Raw genomic sequence first — 21610 nt, forward strand, 5'->3', positions numbered from 1 at the left:
GGCTATGTGTTGCCCACGGGGCTATATTGATGCCAAATAGGGCTATGTGTTGCCCACGGGGTTATTTTGATGCCAAAGAGTGTTATGTGTTGCCTATAGGGCTATGTTGATGCAAAAGAGGGCTATGTGCAGCCCACAGAGCTATGATGTTGCCTAAGAGGGCTATGTGCAGCCCACAGAGCTATGGTGTTGCCTAAGAGGGCTATGTGCTGCCTACTGGGTTATATCGTTACCAAAAAGGGCTATGTGACTTCTTACAAAGACAAGGGGCTACCGATAGGGGTATGCAGATTAATTTGGCACCTTCTGGGCTTATGGGGGCCTAGGTAGGTGGTATGTTGTTTGTACCTGCCGAGCTTATGGGGGCTTGGTTAGGTTGATGTTTGATCATTTTTGTATTTTTAGATTTAGTAGTGGGTTAGCATCCTTATCTAAAATTTTGATTTCCTTACGTGATTACTTTTGGTATATTACGATACTTCCTCATTTAGTCTATAGCCTTTCATACTTTGTACATTATTTTGTATTGACGCCCATTGCCTTGGGGGCGCTGTATTCATGCATGCAGGTCTCGACAGACGACTCAGTAGACCTCCTCAGCAGCAGGATTGTCTTCTATCTGATTGGCTAGCCCCTTTCCTCCGGAGCTGTCAGAGTTGGGAGGTTTGTCAGCTTTTGTTGTATATATCTTTATGGGTAGGCTGGGTCCCTGTCCCGCCAATCTTTACTACTCTTAGAGGCTTGCAGACTAGTGTGTGGGTGTATAGCTACGTTATGGCCATATTGACCTAGTTTGTTGGTTTGCTGAAGCTTATGAGCTATTTGATGTATTGTCTTGATATTTACTTGCTTTCAGTTTTGGTATAAATATCATGGTGGCCTCGACGGTCCAATCAGGATTTCTGTGCTAGTTGACTATTTATTTATATGATCTCCTAGGAGTAGCTGTTTCTTCTATAGATCAGTTGACAGGGGCCTTGCCGGCCGAGGGCTTAGTTTTAAGCCGAGATAAACTTGTTTGTTTTCTCGATTGGATGTGGTTGCCATGCACTAGTAGCAAATGGTTCAGTAGGGTTGGCTCGGGCCTGAGTTTTGGCATTAGGAGCCAGTTGAGCCCCTTGAGTTTGGGGCGTGACAGATTTAGTATCAGTTAAGCGAAATTATCCGTCTTAATAATCCAATAGAGTATATGATACCGATTTAGTATCAGTTAAGCGAAAATTATCAGCCTTAATTAATGGGGGTATAGACTGTAATTATTTATGAGAGTATGAATATATCAAGAATTACTTTGGATTTAGATATGAACTTGTAATTATTTTGAATTTTATGGCCTATTTATGTAGTTTTTCCTTAAGAATTTAACTAATTGATAAATATGAATTGTTGCAATGTTTTAATATAGTATGAGTAGTGTATATGCGAGTATAAACATCTATAATACTTAATTATCACATATATATGCATGGTTATACACTATCTATACCATATACATAAAATTATGTGTTCGTTTTTTTTAAAGCAAACAACACAAATTCTACTAGTTTAGATCCTAATTATGTGTGCTCACATCAGTTAGGAAATTACATTTCATACCACTTTTTCTTCGCCAACACATATATTTGACACACTCAGATACATGTATTTAGGGTACATGCGGATCAAATTTGGTGCTATTTTCAAAATACACTATATTCAAACGTGAGTTGCTTGTATTTGAAATACATTGTCCCTCTCACTTACCTCTCTTCCTATATATTTGTAATTTAAAATACATCTAATATCAACGATTTATGCATCAATTATTAAAGATATATGTTTATCCTCTGGCTCGCCTCTTTCTTTGTGTATTTGATTTTCAGAATGTATTTGATATCAAAGATGTATATATCGAAGGGGGAATTTGAAGGAGTAGTGTATTCGACTTGAAATTTGATATGTAAGAATTTCGGGGAAAAATTAGAGTACATCAATGAGCTAGTTTCAAATATATACAATAAAGTAATTACAATAAATACTCATGTTTTATTTACATAAAAAATAGTCAAAAGTCATATGAAGTGTACACTGACTATACAGTATATCTTACCTATACCCAAGTTATACACTAACTAAACAATATATCTTACATATATATGAGTTATACAGTGAACATACATGATGACACACTAAAAAATCGAATATAACTTAACTAAACATGAACTTATACACTGATCACTATACATGAAGTATACATTGACTATTCTATTTTGATTAACTCAAAATCACCTCTAACCAGTCTCAAAAGCTAGATATGAAATCCTATCAATGTTTCAAGTTTCTTAATATATAATTCACTCAAAAGATTCATTCGGTATGTTGAATTAAAAAAAAAAAAAAGACGAAGAATACCAACAAAGATGAGGAAGACAATTTGCTCAAAACCACTTCTAAATTGTCTCAATATTTAGATATGAAATCCTCTCGATGCTTTGAATTTTTTGGTATATAATTCACTCGAAACAATTCATATTTTCGATACGTTGATTTTTTTTTTTAAAAAAAAGGTCAAAGAAGAAAATAAAAATGATAGAGGAAGCCATTAATAACGAAGAAGGAAGTAGTATTTGACCAATTTCATTAATTTTAAAAATTAAGCTATTTTTTTTTTACAAAGTAAAGAGCCGAATGACTACTTTGCGTTATTGGTTGAGTTGACGGCATCCCATTCAATTTAGACCAATAGAGTGTCGTCCACTTGCATTCTTGGGTCAACTCTAAGATAATTAATACTAATTCCGTTTCATATTAGTTGGGAAAATTTTATAAATTAATGTAAACACTTTTACAAAAAATTAACCATTGATTTTATTTGAGAAAAAATTAATTAATATTTTCTTAATTTGATAAAATGAATGAACAATTAATATGATAAATATTTTTACTACATCAACTAATATGAGATGTAGGAAATAGTAATAACAAAAGTTTATTTTAGTTAATTATACCTTCCAAATTCTTCCTTGTGTTCGGACAAGAATCTCAAAAGTCTGAAACCCCTAATCTTTAAACAAAAAAACAATAAAAATCAACCCTGAAGAAACGGCTCCACGATCCTTAACGTGCACCCTTGCACATGACTTCTCCTTTTTTGGGCTGAGAATTGTGAAAATCCCCTTTTTTTTCAGTTTTCTATGTTGTTTTACCCTTTGCAATGCTTGTAACTTTACGGCATTTGCAAGATTACAGCTGAATCCCAGATCAAGAATGAAGCTTTCTTGGCCAATCGCGGTTTTCTACACATTTCTTTGCTTTTTCGCATCTGGGTCATTTTCTTCTATTGAGAATTTTCATCAAGCGTAAGACTTTTTTCAGAGATTTTTTGTGTATACCCTTTTTGTTCATGATCTTACTCTTGAGTTATTTGGCTTTAAAAATCCTTGTGTTTTCTTGTGATCTGTGGTAATGTTACTGTAAATTGTTTTGCCCAGTGAGGCATATGCTCAAACAATGAGAATGCACATTGTGAAGTTGGGTTTGTTTCTTTTTATTGTTTCTTGGCTGTTAACATGTTTAAGTGTAATGCCCATCTAGGACTGATTGAACCAGCACTGATGTTTATCCGTGATATTCATATGGTGGGGTTCAGTTTTTAACTTTATTAGCTAGTTGGGATGGGCTATACCAATCCTCATTAGCCATTTCTTTTTACCTAGACCAGCTTGCTAGTCATATATAGTTTATACATAATTAGTATGGCAGTCAAGTGTAAAACTGGGTGATTTTTTTCGATATGCTTAAGATGGAGTTTGCGGTGGTGGGAGGATATGGATACCTGGTGAAATAATTGATCTACATGCAAGTTGGCATGGACTTCCTTGCATAGAGAAAGATAAGCAGCAGTATTAATGAGTATCTCTATCTCTACAGCTTAGACAGATAGAACATGAATACTCAGAGTCTTTGCTGTATACTGTTTCTTTTGTGTTTGTGTTAGAAATTAGATTATTTATTCGCACTATGTCTGATGAGCAATGTTGTCTCATCAAGCCTTGGTTAGTTAGATGTACATAATTTGTTTGTCATTTCTGTGTATGGATGCATGTACATAGTTTGCTATCTTTCTATTGTTACTGGAATGCTGGTTGCTGTTTCAACATATAGCTATCTTTCTGCTTGACAGGTTTCCTATTATAGAGCCTGATCCAGGTCACACAAAACTTCGCCTTTCAAGAGAAGGATTGGAGGCAATTGAGAAGATAACTACACCCATTGCAGCTGTTGCTGTAGGTTTTGCATTTGTATCTGGCATCAGTTATAACCTGTCATTTTTTAGGAATAATAAGTTATCATCTCATGCACAGCTCTATGGAAGTCTGAGTCTCCCTGTTATTGCTAGGAAGTTTCAGTTATTATGTTTAAGGGTTGCTTGTTTCAGTTTCAGTTATACTTGGTTTGACTTATGTGGTGTTCAGATTACCGCATTGATTAAAAAAATATTTGAAATAACTGTTTTGAAGTGGAAAACTGTAATAATTAGTTGGTAAGGTTTCTGCATCAAGTTTTATTACTTTCCATTTTAGAAAAAAATTGCATCAATTTGAAATGATCTTGAATAGATGTAATTCATATTTGTCTAACTGTGAAAGGGAGAAATAAGAAAAAAAGGAAGTGAAAAATTCTCTATTGAAAAGAAAAAGGTCACTTTTTTCTTTACAGAATAGTCCAAGAAGGAAATTAGGTTACTTTTATTGGCACACAGGGAGTACTGTTAGCTGCTTCTTCTTTTTTTGGAATCTTGTATGCACCGGTTTTGATTATCAAGTATCTGTCTTTTTGTGCAACTGAATATGGTTTTCTTGGAGAAGTTTCTAGCGGAGCTGTTTCTTACCTAAATTTTGTTTGCCAGCAGTGTCTTTTCTGGTATATTGACATTTCTGCAAAATGTTTGACCAGGTAATTGGTCCGTATCGTTCGGGAAAATCATTTACTCTTAATCAGCTCCTTTCCCTGTCTTGTGATGAAGGTGCGGTGCCCTATATTTTTGATAGCTGATGTCACTTTATTTGTTAGTTGTTAAAGTTTGCTGTTACCTTGGTGGCTGCAAGGTTTTTCTGCAGGTTTTTAAGCAACTGATTAATGGAGTTCTACTTTTGCAGGTTTTGGTGTTGGGCATATGCGTGATACAAAGACAAAAGGTCAGATGCAAGATTTTTCTGGATACTGTTGTTTCATTAGGAGATCTGGACATCATTTAACTTCCTCCTTTCCTTTTCTTTCAGGGATATGGGTTTGGGGTACTCCAGTAGAGATGGATATCAATGGAGTAAAAACTTCTGTTTTTTACCTTGACACAGAAGGTTTTGAGAGCATTGGAAAATCTAATGTATACGATGACCGGTAATATGCTAATCTTCAGATGCCGCAGTCTACCATATACATCTGACTAAACATGGTTGTTTCTTGATGCTTTCTTGTTTCTCAGGATTTTTGCCCTTGCAGCTGTTATGAGTTCTGTGCTTATATATAATCTCCCTGAGACGGTGTGTTACTCTGCCTATAATATCCACTCTCTTTCTATGAAATTGTACAGATTAATCCTAATTTAAATTTATATTCAGGGCATGACAATATAAGTTGTTGAAACATGTAAAATTTGAACAGAACCCGATTGGTTATTAGTTGTCCCTGAAGTGTTGACTGATGAAATATGGAGAATGTATTCCCTCTATAGAGATGAGTCGTGGGAGAAGGGTATCAATTATTATCTCACAAAACTATGTGACAGCCAGTCCTATGAAAGAGGGGTGTGAGGAAGGGTTGGGGATGGACAAACCATGTTTTAGATAGGTTATTTCTCTCTCAAACTATAATCAGGCTTAGTTTCTTGATAGTGAGGCATCTGCATGATATTGTTCTCTGCTTCAAAACTACTTTATTCTTCCTCTATCCATCTCAAAAAGTAAAAGAATGAAAGCGAAATATGTATCTTCCTTCTGATTTGCTGTATAAAGATGTTGCTTAACACTTAACAGATTATGGAATGAGTATGCAATTTTAAATTACAGGATAGATCAAGAACTTCAATTCTTGCTGAACTATTGAATCTGACTCCATAATGTAATGATGATGATGTACTCAGACAATTAAGCTATCATAAGAAAGCTTGGCTCCATATATTTCCTCAAGTGTATGGTGAGTTTAAAGTAAGTATTAGAACATTTAAAACTTGGGTTAGTAAAATAGAAAAGAAAAAAGCAAATCATAACATGTATAACAATATACATTTATCCCAAAAAAGGAACATGTGCAAACTGTTACAATAGGAATAGGTTTATACAATCTTATTAGAATAGTAATAGGTATATACAATCCTACTTAGAATAGAAACAATAATAGCAATAGTAACAGGAATAATATATAGTGTCCTACTTAGAAAAGGATTGTATTGCAGTGTCCTAGTTGGAAAAGATGTCTATTGTAGTGTTTATAAATAGGGTCTCTTTGTAATAGTGTAAACAACAACAATTCAACAGTATTCTTCTCCTATATTTCTCACATAGTATCAGAGCCTCTATGATCTTGGTAAACAATCAAAGAGCTTCCGCTGCCGGCGGGCGGCTATTATCCATATATGCCGCCCGTTCGGCCAATGATTATGTTAGCAAAAGTTGGGTCACCATGTATCTTTTCGGTTACTTTCTTATATTTAATTTGTGTAGCACCATGCCATCCTTCTGGTGACTACCTTTTTTTGCATATCTGATTTGCGTAGCACCGTGTCATTCCGGTGACTACTTTTCATATTTAATTTGTGTAACACCGTGCCATCATTCCAGTGACTATTTTTTCATAATTAATTTGTGTAGTACCGTGCCATCATTTCGGTGACTACTTTTTCATAATTAATTTGTGTAGCACTGTGCCATCAATCCGGTGACTACCTTTTTTTTGCATATCTGATTTGCGTAGCACCGTGCATCTCTCCGGACTACTTTTCATATTTAATTTGTGTAGTACCATTGATTTTTCCGAACTACTTTCTCATATCTGAGTTGCATAGCATCATTTGTCTTTTCAGTGACTCCTTAGATTTGATTTGCATAGTTCCATTCGTCTTTCCGATGACTCCTCAAATCTGATTTGCGTAGGGTTGTGCCATCATTCCAACCCTACCCATATAATTTTATTTCTTAGATTGTGACCACTTTTAGCCATCAAATCTAATACTCCGGCATATGAGCCTGTTTCGGCCAATTTTCGGTGACTTGTTAATATCGACTCATCTATTGATTCCAACATGATCCATATACTTTATACTAGATTTTGAGCACTTTGTTGCTCAGGGGGAGTTTAGTGCCTTGTATGTCGATTATGTGAGTCACTCTATGGTCTGAAACAGTCTTTGCAAGCTTGGTTTGGGAAGTTCCAACAGTGTAATTTTATCACTCTGTGTTTTATCGGCATTATTTATCAAATTCAGTATTTCATGAGAAGACCAAACACATTGAGATTGATTGTCAATTTTGTGAAGTCGAGTGATCAACTTGCAGATATCTCACCAAGCCCCTCATCGGTCCTCGTGTTAATTACATTTGTAACAAGCTAGGTACATGAATTGTATGCACTAGCTTGAGGGGGAGTGTTAGAATAGGAATAGGTTTATACAATCCTATTAGAATAGTAATAGGTATACCGTATATACAATCCTACTTAGAATAGAAACAATAATAGCAATAGTAATAGGAATAATATATAGTGTCCTACTTAGAAAAGGATTGTATTGTTAAGTTTCAAAAAAAAAAGAAGAAAAGGATTGTATCGCAATGTCCTAGTTGGAAAAGGTGTCTATTGTAGTGTCTATAAATAGGGTCTCTCTGTAATAATGTAAACAACAACAATTCAGTAATATTCTTCTCCTATATTTCTCACAAAAACAACATCCTAAGTTCATAGTATTTCTCACAAAAACAACATCCTAAGTTCATAGATCAAAAGATTACACAAACATTTGAGAGAATTTGAAAGAAGGAAAAAACTTTTTCTTGGTATTATTGGTGGAGAAAAACTAAGATGGCAATTAGAAATATAGTGATAACGTAGTTGGTTTGCGTAAGCATTACTTTTGGGGGTAAATTGGTCTATTCAATAACTATTTGCCAAATTGTGATTAAACATTAAGGGGTTGTTTGGTAGCTGGTTGGAATTATGTAAACATTAGTTATGTAGGTATTAGTTATTCCATCTTTTACTCTGCATAAGATAATACACCAATTCACCCATAACTTATGCATATATTAGTTATGCGGGTTTCTAAATTGCAGACCAAACGTCGTATTAATTTATACATTTATAACTTATTTCTTAACTCGCTACCAAGCGTTGTATAACTTGATCATAAACTGATACATGAATAGGTTAATTCCTTACTAGATACCAAACGACCCCTAAGGGTGTAAGTGTTATAACTCCCCAAGGGTGTGATTTATGACGCTTGGAGAGTTATTTTGTGCTGTTGATACTTAGCTGAAAAGCAGGGTTTGACGCTGATGTTAGGTAACATCTTGTTTTCCTATGCGTCAGTCATTATCCAGAATAGCTTCTGGTCTTTGTACGTCTGCAAGCTCAATAAAGTGGGATGAGAACCACAGGAGACAGGGTTCAAATTCCAATCATGGCAATTAAGTCCTTGGTCATTTCTTCCTATTTGTCCAAGTCTAGGTGGGTAAAGTTACCCAAGACATGAGTCAGTGGGAGGTAGCAGATACCTGGTAGAATAGGTGCATGCAACTTGCGCGGATACCATTTTTACAAAAAATAGAAAGGAAGGAATAAATGTTACATTGGCAACCTTCGGGGATACAAGATGTATACAAAGCAAAAATAACTATATGCGTCAAAGAAATTAAGTGAATAGACGCGCGCCTTCAGTAACAGTATAAGCTTTTAGATGAGGCTTTCACAAAATGCGTCATGAATCAGAGAAAACATAGGTCTTAAGTTCAAGTCTTGCTGTCATCCTTGGTTAAAAACAGTTCACGTGCTTGACCAATGAATTTTTTTTGGCTCACATGTGGATTAAGCTTTTAGATGAGACATTCACACTAGAAATGTGTTACATTCGATGAGTATCATCGTATAAGTTCTCAAGAGATGCAAAAATGATGTTTTAAATTTGGGAGGCAGTTGTTTCCTTCCCAAAAGCACTTCTATTCCTCCTTCTCTAAATAGTCCATATCACATGCTGAGTAACTTTGGTCCTGTCACTATTTCTTCCCTCTATTCCTTGCCTTCCATTTTCTAACTGCCTCTGGTAGTTACTCCCTCCGTCCCATTTTAGATGGTACACTTTCCTTTTTAGTTTTGCCCAAAAGAATGTCACCGAAACAATTTAACTTTAAATTTTCCTTTTATCCTTCATGATTTGATTTAGAGCCACACAAATATCTAAGGATTGTTTTAAACCGCAAGTTTCAAAAGTCTTCCTTTTTTCCTTAAACACCGTGCCAAGTCAAATGGTGCCACATAAAATGGGATGGAGGGACAATATAGTATCAAGTTCTATAGTGTTGGGGCAATATTGGAGTCCCTCCAATTTTCTAGCTTCCCAATCAGCTCATAGTTCAAAATACTTAACTTCTCAGGTGACTGGGTACTCAACTAGCCCCATGTGGAAGCTCTTCCTCTCTCTTACAAGAAGTATATCATATAATGGCTTGAGGTGAAGCTCCCATGTCCTTTTGCTGTCCCTTTCCATCTCCATCAGATCCTTCTTTCATATGAATGAGATGAACCAATTATTTAGCAAGTGTCTTAACTCCCACTAATTTAGTGCTCTTCTAAAACGAATGTCCCGAATAAAATAGCATCTTCATACCCTGATCCCTGAGGCCACATTCTCAGCCGTTGCACTGTTGTAATCTGCAACGGGAAGCAATTTTCTATCCTTAAAGTTCCCCTCCAGAGAACACCATCATTCCAAAAATTTATGTTTCTATTTGTTTTAAAAAAAATAGCAAACTTAACATTCTTGCTAAATCTGCCAACCTCTTCAAAATCTCCTCCCAAAAGGTGAGGTAGCCTCCTAGATTTTCCACTTCCCCTTTTTATTAGTACTTATCCTCTGTCATCATCCTCATAAGGATTTCTCTTCTCATCTTCCACAATCACTTGCCTGTAGTGCCTTGTTAAAGGCCTTTAGCAGTCTTATTCCCAGTACCCCGACATCTACAGGTGAAGTGGAGTAACCCTATTCAACAAGCGGAATCTTCCGACCCCAAGATTTCTTCCCCAAATAAGGTTTCTTGCAGCTTTTGATTTTGTCTGTAAGAGAGGCTGGAATAGGAGAGTGACCATGTAATAGGTAGAAAGTTATGAATTTTTTTGTAGTTAGCAGAATTTAACATTTTTTTATCTAACTTCTCGTCGTACTTTCTTGTGTCTTGGGATTTTTATGACATTCCCCTTTTGAATAGATAATTGATAGGAATGGGCATTTTTATGTCCTTTTTGAATTACTGCAAATATTGATATTACAATTGACGTGGATAATGGATTTCTTGAATGTATTTACAAGTATCATTAGTGAGGATAACCATAGGATGTATGAGATGTAGTGGATCGTTCTGAATTGAGCATTTGTTTGAGGAAAAATGGCACAAGTTTTGCAGTTAGAAAAAAAAAATGGCCATAAGTTTTGATACTCAAAGCACATTGATATAGCTTCTAGTAGGTTTTTAGGTGATAAAGAAGCATGCACAATAATGTCCTGAGAGGATGGGACTATACTGAACAGCCTCATACATTTAACAACCATGTCATCATAAATTTCTTGAGAGATATTATTTTGTCTATAGACATGATGGGACGAGAAGGTAGAGGATCACACTAGCCAGTGATGTCAATGGCAAACAACGTAAAAAAGTATCAAGATTTGTTACTTCTACAAGTGTAAAGCACAACTAAAGCACGTGGTTTAGTGAAAAATGCACGGATGAAGAAAAGAAAAAGAATGTAAATGAACAAAAACTACACTTCAATCTCGCTTGGATGATGTCAGTTATATGCATACTTAATACCCATTTTTGCTTGATCATAAATCGACTAGTTTTATGCTGGCAATCAACCTATTGCAAATTTTTTTATCTAGGCTCGGGACTGACAATGCGTGCTCGCACGTGATGCAAAACATACATAGGCAGAGTTTAAAAAAAATATAAATATAGTGCAAAAGAAAAGGTTATAAACGCAAATAATGATTATGTGGACAAAGTATTTGAAAATTTTGCATTGGCAAATATGGAGTTAAACCTTGTCAATCAAGTTCAAACCTACTTCTAATACCTGATTCAGATGCAAATACAACTTTAAGTTTCTAGTTCATATTTAATGACTACCTCTTTTGTACTAAAACTAAACTTCCTCTTGCTAACCACCTATATATTTATCTATAACATTTTCTCTTAACAAGTAAATGCATCACTTTATTTAGTGCCGCTCTCTTCATGAAAGAGCTCATGTCTCTGAGACATGTGTTAGTGCCTGCACTGAAATGCCATTTAAGGGTGCCTCAGACATCACTAGCATTGGCATGCAAGTATTTAATCATTTCAAATTATCTTATGTGAATGTTCACTGTACTTGGGTTTCTTATTCAGTGATGCTGAAATAATTTTGACAGTAAAACCATTGCCAGCAAACTTTGTTGGAGTGAAATATTATACACATGAATGAACTTAATGCTTTAGATGTACCTATTGAGGGTGGATACTGTCTTACCTGAAATGATCAGCTCTTATACAACAGTTACTGTAATAGAGAATAATACTCCTCATTTTCCTCTGATAAGCTCTTTTGTTCATGTGTAGTGATTCTTCTGACTCATACTGTGATTGAGATAACGGAATAGAACTTGACAGCAACTGATGCTTCTATCATCTGCTGATAACATTTTATGATTTAAAATGCTAATGTGGCAAACTTCTGGTTTCCATTTGTGTTATAGCATTAGTGTGATTTAGTCCTCATGTTTTCTTAAACATATACTCCCTCCGTTTCAAAAAGATTGGTCTGGTTTGAATTGGCACGAAGTTTAAGAAATTAAAGAAGACTTTTAAATCTTGTGGTCCTAAATTAAAGTTATGTCAAATGTACAAAATTGCCCTTAATCTTGTGGTCTTAAATATGCCACGTGGAAAGCAAAAAGTAAAATGTTACCAAAAAAGGAAAGAGGTCATTTTTTTGAAACTGACTAAAAAGGAAAGGAGGTCATTCTTTGTGAAACGGAGGGAGTAATACTTTTGTTCATTTTCAGTGTGTGCTTTCAGGATCTCATAAGGCGGAAACTGAAAGATTAATGATCACAAACCTAAACACCCAAATGAGTATTTATTTACTTCTTTTTTTGTTTTTCGAGCAAGGAAGTCCTGAAAATGTGTGGCAAAAATAATTGAAGGTGTCATGTGCTCAGGGGCAGTCTGGTCCCTTCCCCTGGTGAGGTGTGATTGTTATCGTAAATCTTGCTTTGACTGCGATGAGCTTTGCAAAAGAGCTTATTTGGTTAGGAAGAATATGACTTCTGACTCCAAGCAAGCCTACCCTACCTGAGAAAAGTTCAGCTAGTGATGTGGCCTCTTGTCGATACTACTAGTTCTATGTGAAAAATCCCATTCAGGATTGCTGTTATGGGTTCGATAAATCCAATAGCTTAGGTCTAAAACCCTGTATTTGTATTGAAAAATTCATTTAATATGGACAAATAATCTATTTAGAATCCAGTAAACAGAAAGAATTGTGATTCAGACAGTGTTACTGAAAGAAAAATGCACAAACAAGCTCTAAGGTCTGTTGGGGCTTCAAGTGCGAATAAAGCGTGAGCTTTAAAGAAAAAAGACGCAAAGGGAGAAAAAAAATACAAATATATATGTTTTGTCCAAATGTCAATGGTTTAGTACCACCTCTTTGGAAGAGGCTCATTGGCAAGGAAAAGTATGCCTGAGAGCCTTGAAGATGATTCTAAATAGCACATTAAGCGATGTGAAGCATTCAACCTATTTAGAGCCTAACTTCGGGGCTTAAATGCGCTTTTGGTGTGCCTTTGACAACACTAGATTCAGAACCCATAAACTAAATCTCATGGCTCCACATCTGCATGTGTTAAGTGGAGAACACGCCAACATGGTGAACGAGAATAACCATACACTCTACTAACTAAATGCGCTATTAATGTTGTCTTGATATTACTAGTCAAGATAGAAATAGAAAACCTCACCACCCAAATGATTGATTATTCTTACTTTTATATTTTTCAAATCCTAGCTGAGGCAAAAAAAGTATTAGGTGATTTCTTTTCATCTGTCTAAGCCTTAGTGGTCGACTTACTCGGTACTTACACTGGTGGGAGGTAGCTGCTATGCGATAAAATAGTTGAAGTGCATGCAAGCTGGTCTGGACACCACCATCTAATTGAATAATAATTGAAGGTCTCATGTGCTAATTGGGAAACATGTCAGCATGGGGACTTAACCCAATTACACATGGATGAAAAATGCAATTTTTACTTGCTAATAAACTAGAGATGGGTTGTGTGTAATTTGCATTTCTTTGTTCTTTTGACAAGTACAAACAATATATTGAAGTATATAATGTTGACATTTTACTCCAATGTTGGAGTTATCCAAGGTAAATAGGTGATGCACAACATTAATTGATGAAGAGTCGTGTTATAAAGAGTGAGCAAAATATAACTGCTATCATGTAGAAATTTTCTTTAAGCTCATTTAATCACACAAGTGGCGAGCAAGTGGTAGAAGATAACCAACAAATGTAATGGTTGACTACCCATTTGTATAAAAATCAGTTGTTGCTCTGCCTATTCTTGTCTACATATTGGTCGGACAACTGTTAAGTCATCCTAATATGGTTAAAGCTTTGGCCCTGAGAGTGGTAGCTTATTTCCTGCCCTATTTTCTTTAATGTATAAGGGCTCTCCCTAATCATATTTTTTTTTTTTGCGTTGTGTTGTATGTTTTAGATACGTGAAGCTGACATATCCCGGCTGTCATTCGCAGTTGAACTTGCGGAGGAGTTCTATGGAAGGTTCAACTCTAACTAGTTGTTTCAAAAGTTTCTAGTTTATGTTTGACCTTTGGTTTCTTGTTCAGCTTCACATTCTCTCTGCTTTTTTTCTGACTCTGTTGTTTCATCCTTGTATCTCTTCTCTCCTTGTGGCCAGAGTAAAGGTAAGCATTTTTGGAGTCATGAAGCCTATTATATATCTGCCTCATTGAAAGGGGCAACGAAAGAAGAGTTACTTAACAAGTTATATGACATGCTCAGTTGATGGATGTTGTGTAGGGGCAAGATGTTGCGTTTGAACCTGCAAAGCTACTATGGCTCATCCAACGTGATTTTCTGCGTAAGTAGGGAAATGATGCCTCAAAACTTCTTAAGTGCAATTGCTTGACATTTGTGAATGTGACATCCTTTATGGACTTGGGGATGTAAATGAACAAAATGAACTGAAGTGCTTAATATTATCTGCTTAATGTACAATTATCACAAGAGTTTTTGCAGTACTCTTCCATCTAATAACAAAATGCTTTTGTTTCTCTTCCTTCTGTTGTAATTTCTCTGAGCTTGTACCTTTTACAGAAGGAAAATCTGTGCAAGAAATGGTTGATGAAGCTCTAAGACGTGTCCCTAATATCAATGGTTAGTTCAATTACCTTTATATGCATGCTTAATAAATAACTATGAAGCCTAGTATATGCTAACTATGGTTGCCTTTTCTGTTACCACAGGTGATAAAAATATTGATCAGGTGCTCTTTGTTGTACTCTTGAGTTCTGCACATGATGAAGAAACTTGACTAAATGGATTAGTTTTGATTGTAATGCATGGTTTCAGGTGAATCAGATTCGAGATTCTTTAGCCATAATGGGTGATAATAGCACAGCCTTCAGCTTACCACAAGTATGGCCTAACTACTTCTGTCCTTTGATCTTGTTCTTCTTCCTTGAGTTTTGCATTACACAGCTTAGTGCAGTAAACTGTCATTTCAATAATTTTGTGACTGCAACAATCACGAGATGTTATATCTTAACCTAAAGAAAGCGTCCTTTATAATTCTAGATAAATATTGTTCCGCTACATGATCTGTGCACCTTTTGGGATGTATTATTTCTCTACGCTGTCCATGTGCACCTTTTTTACTGGTGCAAGGATCCAGGCTATTATATCATCTATCTCCACTCTTCTTATGATCATGGTATCTTGCTTTTGAAGAAGATGCCATTAGTTTTATCTTTTCTTGGTAACTTTGTTAGAAAATAGTCCAGGAACCACCTGAATACATCGAGCATGCACCGATGCCGCCAACAAGATGTCCACCCAGCCATCCGACGATAATAGGAAGTAGCCTACTCTACTATTAAATTTCACACTACTTCCTGATCTCCTTAAATCATATTGATAGCTAGTTTCCACACTCTTCAACTACAACCTGCTTACATCCCTTTCCGGCAATGGCCTGCTATAACTTTGCTCCTAATCCTTGATCAATAAACTATGCTCCTAAGTTGACTTAGATTAGTGCTGTCTGCTCCTTACCAATATTAGTTTAATCTGAATTTTCTTTCATGTTATCCTTGTGTATATCGCAATGTGACTAGCACTAAGGGTGTGGCCTAGTGGTCAATGAGGTGGGTGCAAACCTTGGAGACCAGGTTCAAATCCTTGCAAAGACAAAAAACACCAGGTGATATCTTCCCACCTATCTAAGTCTTGGTAGGAAGAGTTATTTAGTACCTATACTGGTGTGGCAGGAACCTAGAGGAATAGTTGAAGTGCGCACAAGTTGGCTCGACCACCACTGTTTTTAAAAAATATGTATCTCAATGTACATTGTACTATATTTACTAGATTCTCCAACTCCAGTTTCTTCTCTTCTTCTTTTTTTGGATAAGTTGAGATTTTCCAACTCTTTTCTCTTCCGTTATTCCTTTTAGTTTTAATTTTGATCAAGGATGATTGCTCATTGTTGATAAACATATTTTATTTTGATAGGAAGTTACCATTACTCAAACGTTTGAGGTTACACTATTTTCACTGAATTTTACTTTTTCAGTTTCTTTGTCCATATAATTGTTGTTTGGTTTGTAGTTATTTTCTCCTGCATTATTCTCTCCACACACACACACACACACACACACACGTGCATGCACACAACACACATTAGTTTGCTAAAATTCTTCCCACTTTTTTTAATCCAATAAATAGCCACCAAGACATTAAAAGGAATATGATGTAGGTGTCTCTAACATGTCGGTAATCTTTTTCCAATAAAATTTTATCCACAAGGAAGTCATTGTTTGGTGTTTGATTCCTAGAAAAAGATCTGGGTAAGGAGAGGAGGCAGCAAGAGTCAGAGGAGATGGTGGAGGTTAATACCATCATGTATATGGTGGTCAGTTTGGAAGGAAAGGAATGGTAGATGTTTTGAAAATAGATCCAATTCCATTCACAAGGTCAAATGGAATTGTATAGTATCCTTACTTTTTTGGTGTAAACAGTTGTGTATAGTAGATACAGAACAAATTGTAGATTTGATAGGAAGCTTGTAACTGACACTTTTTGGTGGTGACCAGCATGCCCTTAATGCTGAAGAATACAATCTTACCAGTTTAAAAAGAAAATTTTTTTTTTGAGGAAAACTTGTTCCATCAAAAAGCTGAAAATCCTTTGCAACTATTCCAACTCTTATTTAGAGTTTATTATCAATCATTAACGCTCAAAAGTTTCATTAGATTTTCTAAATAGAAGTGCTATCCAATTTGCTGATATTATTATCAAGCTTTAATAAATATTTCCTTCTAAAATTAAACTGGAAAACATTTTCCAAAAAAGCATTTTCAAGGAAAACATTTTCCTTCATACCAAACACACCCCTCGTCCTTTCTTTTATACCCAATTCTCCTCCCATTGGTTTCTTCAATGCTGTCACCAATGTTGTCTCTACTGTTGCCCATTTTCAGATGCTATCAGTCTATCGCTACCTCTACCATCTCAACTTCCTGCACTTACAGCTGCTATTTCCTGCCCATTTATTTTTCTCTTTCCCTCCTGAAAGCTCCCTTAGCTCTCTAAATCAGCCATTTATCTATGCCTCCAGTCTCACTTCCTTTTTGATATCCCCGTAGTCCGAGCTGACATGATATGCTTCCAATTGACACTCTCCATTCAGAAATGCAAAGTAACCGATGACTGACTAGGCTTCAAAAAATCAGCATAACTCAGATCTACAACCGCATTTTGGGAATTCAGTCAATGATAAATACACTATATTTGGCAGCAAAGCCCATCAGGAGAGCTCCTGTAAAGAAAGATTGTCAAGGTCACTGCCGTAGTATAACAGGGGCCAATCTAGTCAGAGGTCTGGCAGCCACTGACAAATCAATGAGAAAATAAGAGGGGGCAAGATACAAAGAGAGAAAATAAAATTGGGTTTAACTTTTCTGGTATAAAGACAAAAAAGTCCTTCCCGTTACTATGGTTATTATTTTGCTAGGAGTTGGAATAAGAAAGTGAACTCAACTGCTAATCTACTAATAGCGAAATCTTGTTCACACATTCATCATTTTCTCTTCATTTGCAACTTTCTTTGTAAAACCATGTGCTTTTTGAATGCGCTTTATAGCAGACCTTGGCACTTTTCGTTTGTGATAAAACATTGGTTTGCTTAAGCAAGTCACGGCATACAATTATAGCATCATATTGGACTCTCCCCCCACTCCCACTCCCACCCCTTCTTGTTTCCAGAAGCAGGTGGGGATTTAAGAGAAGTGGGGAACCAATTAAACTTATATGTGAAAGGTCATTGAATGTCCATAAGTGTAGGTGGTTGCTAAACGATGGCTTTATCATCTCCTAGACTCCTACCTGGCAAACCCCATCTACCCTTTCCCTAGAAAATGAAGGAAAACAATTTTTGTTTGTTATGTAGTTGCATTGGTATTTTGGATAGTAAAGATACATGCTAAGGTATTATAGCAAACTTGGTATGCCTTTAGATTTGAGCATTTTGTATAAGAACTTCCCATAGTGATAGAATAAGATATAAAAACATGCATATTTCTTTTACAGCCCCATCTTCAGCGCACAAAGCTTTGTGACATGAAGGACGCTGAGCTTGATCCTCTCTATGTCAAGAAGAGGGAGCGATTAAAAGAAGTTGTAACATCTATTATTCGTCCAAAAATTGTCCAGGGTAAATCTCTCAACGGGAAGGAGTTCGTATCTTTCCTTGAGCAGGTGATTGTCCATCGATTGTCCTGATTGTGATCAATTGCTTTTGTATACTTATGACCTTTTTTAACCTTTGCTCTTAAATGACAACTTTGTTTCTAGATTCTTGATGCGTTGAATAAAGGGGAGATTCCATCCACAGGGTCCCTTGTGGAAGTCTTCAACAAGGGTATCCTGGAGCGGTGTCTAAAACTGTACAATGAGAGGATGGCTAAATTGGTTTTGCCAATGCCTGGGGAGTCTTTGCAAAAGGCTCATGTAGAGCACAGACAGGCAGCGATGAGCGTCTTTGATGAACAGCATTTTGGTCGTCACCATGCAAAAAAATCAGTTGATAAATTGGATGAAGAGATTGAAAAGGTTTTAATTGATTACAACAAGCATAGTCTTATGTAATTCTCAATTTTTTGCTTATTGCCACATCAATTGCAGGTGTACAAGAATACAATGCTGGCGAATGAATATCAATCCTCAAAGCTGTGTGAGGCCCTGTATACTAGATGTGAGGACAAAATGGACCATCTTCAGGTCCTCAGACTTCCTTCGATGGCAAAGTTCAATGCTGGCTTCATCCAGTGTAACCAAAGCTTTCACGGTGAATGTGTCGGACCTTCTAAAATCAACTATGAGAAGCGGATGATGAAGGTTTAATATATTTAGTTTTTAGTACTTGCTTGTTTTTTATCAACAAGATTTTTCTTAATATACTGAGTGTACACTTCAGCCCTTACGATAATGTTGCATTTGGTTGTGTTGGTGGGAGGTTGAGGAAGAGAAAGAAATAGGATGCGTTTTATCAGGAAGCCCCTACCTTAAGTAACGGACAGTATACTATTGAACCCAAAAGGTGAACCATGGATTGAAACTTTACCATCTGCTGGTGAATATGTAGGTTAATTGCATCATGCTGGATCAACAGATGAGAAAAAACCCATTCAGGAAGCTAAGCAAATATACATTTTTACTTATAATTGACTATACAAATCTGGATAATGAACAGACAGAAACCATAGTATCTTTGCAGTAAATGAAAATATCCTTTCCACCATCCCTTATCCCTGGAAATTAGTCAAAAATGTCTAGTGATGTTGTTGCTTTTGAATTCTTGCTTTGATAGTCACTAGTTGCACAGCCACTCTTGAATATGGAAATTATTCGTCACACCAATGTTCTTGTATGAACTCATTTGCCTGCTCCTCCTCTTCCAGTAGGTTTTCTTTCTGGACCAGTTAACATTAGTAGACTGTAGACTACACCCCCCTTCCAGTTAAAAAAGACAAAAAGGGCATTAGAAAGAGTCGCGGTCTGAAAACTTGTAGGCAGCCTTTGGAATCAATTTAGCTGGAGGTGACTTCTATTTGCTCTCTTGGTGAATATTTTGTTGAAATTAAGAAACAGGAGTTTCACCTCTCTCTCTTCCTCTCTATTACTTTATGTGCAGAGTAACTCTGCGAAACTGATTTGCCAGTTTTATTATTAAGACTATGCTAGCAATAACATAGGAAAATTCCTTACCTGTCCATGTAGAAACAAGAGTCAGATGATAAATTATCCTTTACCTGTCCAATGTATAAACAAGAGTCAGATGATAAATTATCATTTGAATTAAGCAGTATCAGTATCAGTCTTCGTCTCCAGATTTACCCGTTTCTCTTGTTTATACATACTTATTAATAATTTTTTTGTGATGTTTTGCATTACTCCGACTACGTTGCTGTTTTTTTTCCTTTTCCGTTGTCCATTTCATATGGCCTACAATGAATTGTGTATATCTACAAATTATGCAGATGTTAGAGAAGTCAAAGTCTTCATTTATTAAGGACTATAATCACAGACTCTTTAATTGGTTGGTGGCTTTCTCACTGTTCATGGTGGTGGTCGGGCGGTTCGTCATAAAGTTTATTTTGGTCGAGATTGGCGCATGGATACTTTTTATTTTCTTAGAAACATATACAAGAATGTTTTGGTCTGCAGAGTCACTTTACTATAATCCAGTGTGGCATTTTATTGTAGCTGCTTGGGAAACGCTCGTGTATAGTCCAATCCTTGATCTGGACAGGTACGAAATACCTTTTTATTCTAAAATTCTGTTACTTTCAAGTATCCTTTGTGAACTTTTTTGTTATTTGGTTACAATTTATTAGTAATTAAAGCAGTACAAGAGGGTTGCTCTCTTTTCTTCTTTTTGTGATGATCAGTAGAAGCAATACAAGATTTATAGCAGCCATTAGACTTGCCTCTCCAGACTAAATTTTTGAAGCAAAGTTTCTTTCTTTTATAGCATAGTCTTTGATAATGAGTTTGAGATTGTATTGCGTATCAGGGCATATGCTTTTTCAATAGTCGAACTGTGAAAGAATTTTCTGTAGCTTGATGTGAGAGTAGTATGAGCTGACATGACCTGGACTGAGGATGTTTTATAATATTTCCTTTCCTATGTTGTTTACTGCTGCAGGTGGGCAATTCCTGTGTGTGTAATGGCTGTAATATTTGTGGTTTATTGGCGATGTTATGGGAGACGGAAACACGGCCCCATGTTGTTGTTACCCATGTACAGCAATCCTAAAGACCGACATAGAACAGAATAGTCAAATGGCAGCTTATCATGTCCATCCAATCACCGCGAATAGTCAAATGGCAGCTTATCATGTCCATTTAATCAGCGCGAGCTTTATGTTTTTACTTCAAAAGCACGCGAGGTTTGGATATTTGTACCTCAGTATACCCCAGTTCAATATGTTGTGAGAACCAGAAGAAGATCTAAACAGGTTCTTGAGCTTTGTTGTAAAAGTTGGAAATATCTGTATCTTTATCATTCATTAACTTTTACTGTAAAACTGGAGTAATTATTTTTCAACAATTATAAGATGTAGTCAGAGAATTTTACATGATGACTTTAGTTTTTATGGTTGTGTATACTAGCAGCCACATATACTTAGGTGTTAAAGGGATTTATGAGATCATTGATATTTTACGTTGATTGCAAGTAAGTTTTTTAGCCCATATTCTGAGTTTGTTACTGTTTTAGCCCATTTTTGTGTATAAACACAATTCATACATTATTATATACTTGTTTTTTGGTCCAATGCTATGTCGAAATGTTGCAAGATATAAAGTTAAGAGATGATAAAATATCTCATTTAAAGAAGTTAAGATCCTTTTAAACAGAATATGTTTGTTGAATGTCATTATTGATGGTTCTTTTATACAATCCAGGAAGCACATATTCTATTAATAAGGAATTATTCATTTGTGCTAGTGACATAAATGTTTGATTAGAAAGAGATTAAATTACAAAAAAGCAGTAATGTTATATATTTTCTAGCAA

General features: G+C 35.8%; 1 protein-coding gene across 1 annotated transcript; it reads left to right on the plus strand.

Annotated features, from left to right (window-relative positions):
* The first annotated feature begins 2992 nt into the window (after window positions 1–2992).
* LOC102605757 (guanylate-binding protein 4) lies at window positions 2993–21301 on the plus strand. Its single transcript, XM_015309709.1, has 17 exons — window positions 2993–3338; window positions 4163–4265; window positions 4936–5005; window positions 5139–5177; window positions 5262–5379; window positions 5465–5522; window positions 14012–14076; window positions 14213–14219; window positions 14335–14395; window positions 14632–14691; window positions 14781–14800; window positions 14887–14952; window positions 18121–18288; window positions 18385–18642; window positions 18715–18927; window positions 20070–20341; window positions 20738–21301. Exons 1-17 carry the CDS (start codon window positions 3247–3249, stop codon window positions 20868–20870), a joined length of 1803 nt encoding a protein of 600 aa, XP_015165195.1. The 5' UTR covers window positions 2993–3246; the 3' UTR covers window positions 20871–21301.
* The last annotated feature ends 309 nt before the right edge of the window (window positions 21302–21610 follow it).

The sequence above is a fragment of the Solanum tuberosum genome, unplaced genomic scaffold, assembly GCF_000226075.1.
Source record: "Solanum tuberosum cultivar DM 1-3 516 R44 unplaced genomic scaffold, SolTub_3.0 scf00110, whole genome shotgun sequence".
Taxonomy (NCBI): Eukaryota; Viridiplantae; Streptophyta; class Magnoliopsida; order Solanales; family Solanaceae; genus Solanum; species Solanum tuberosum.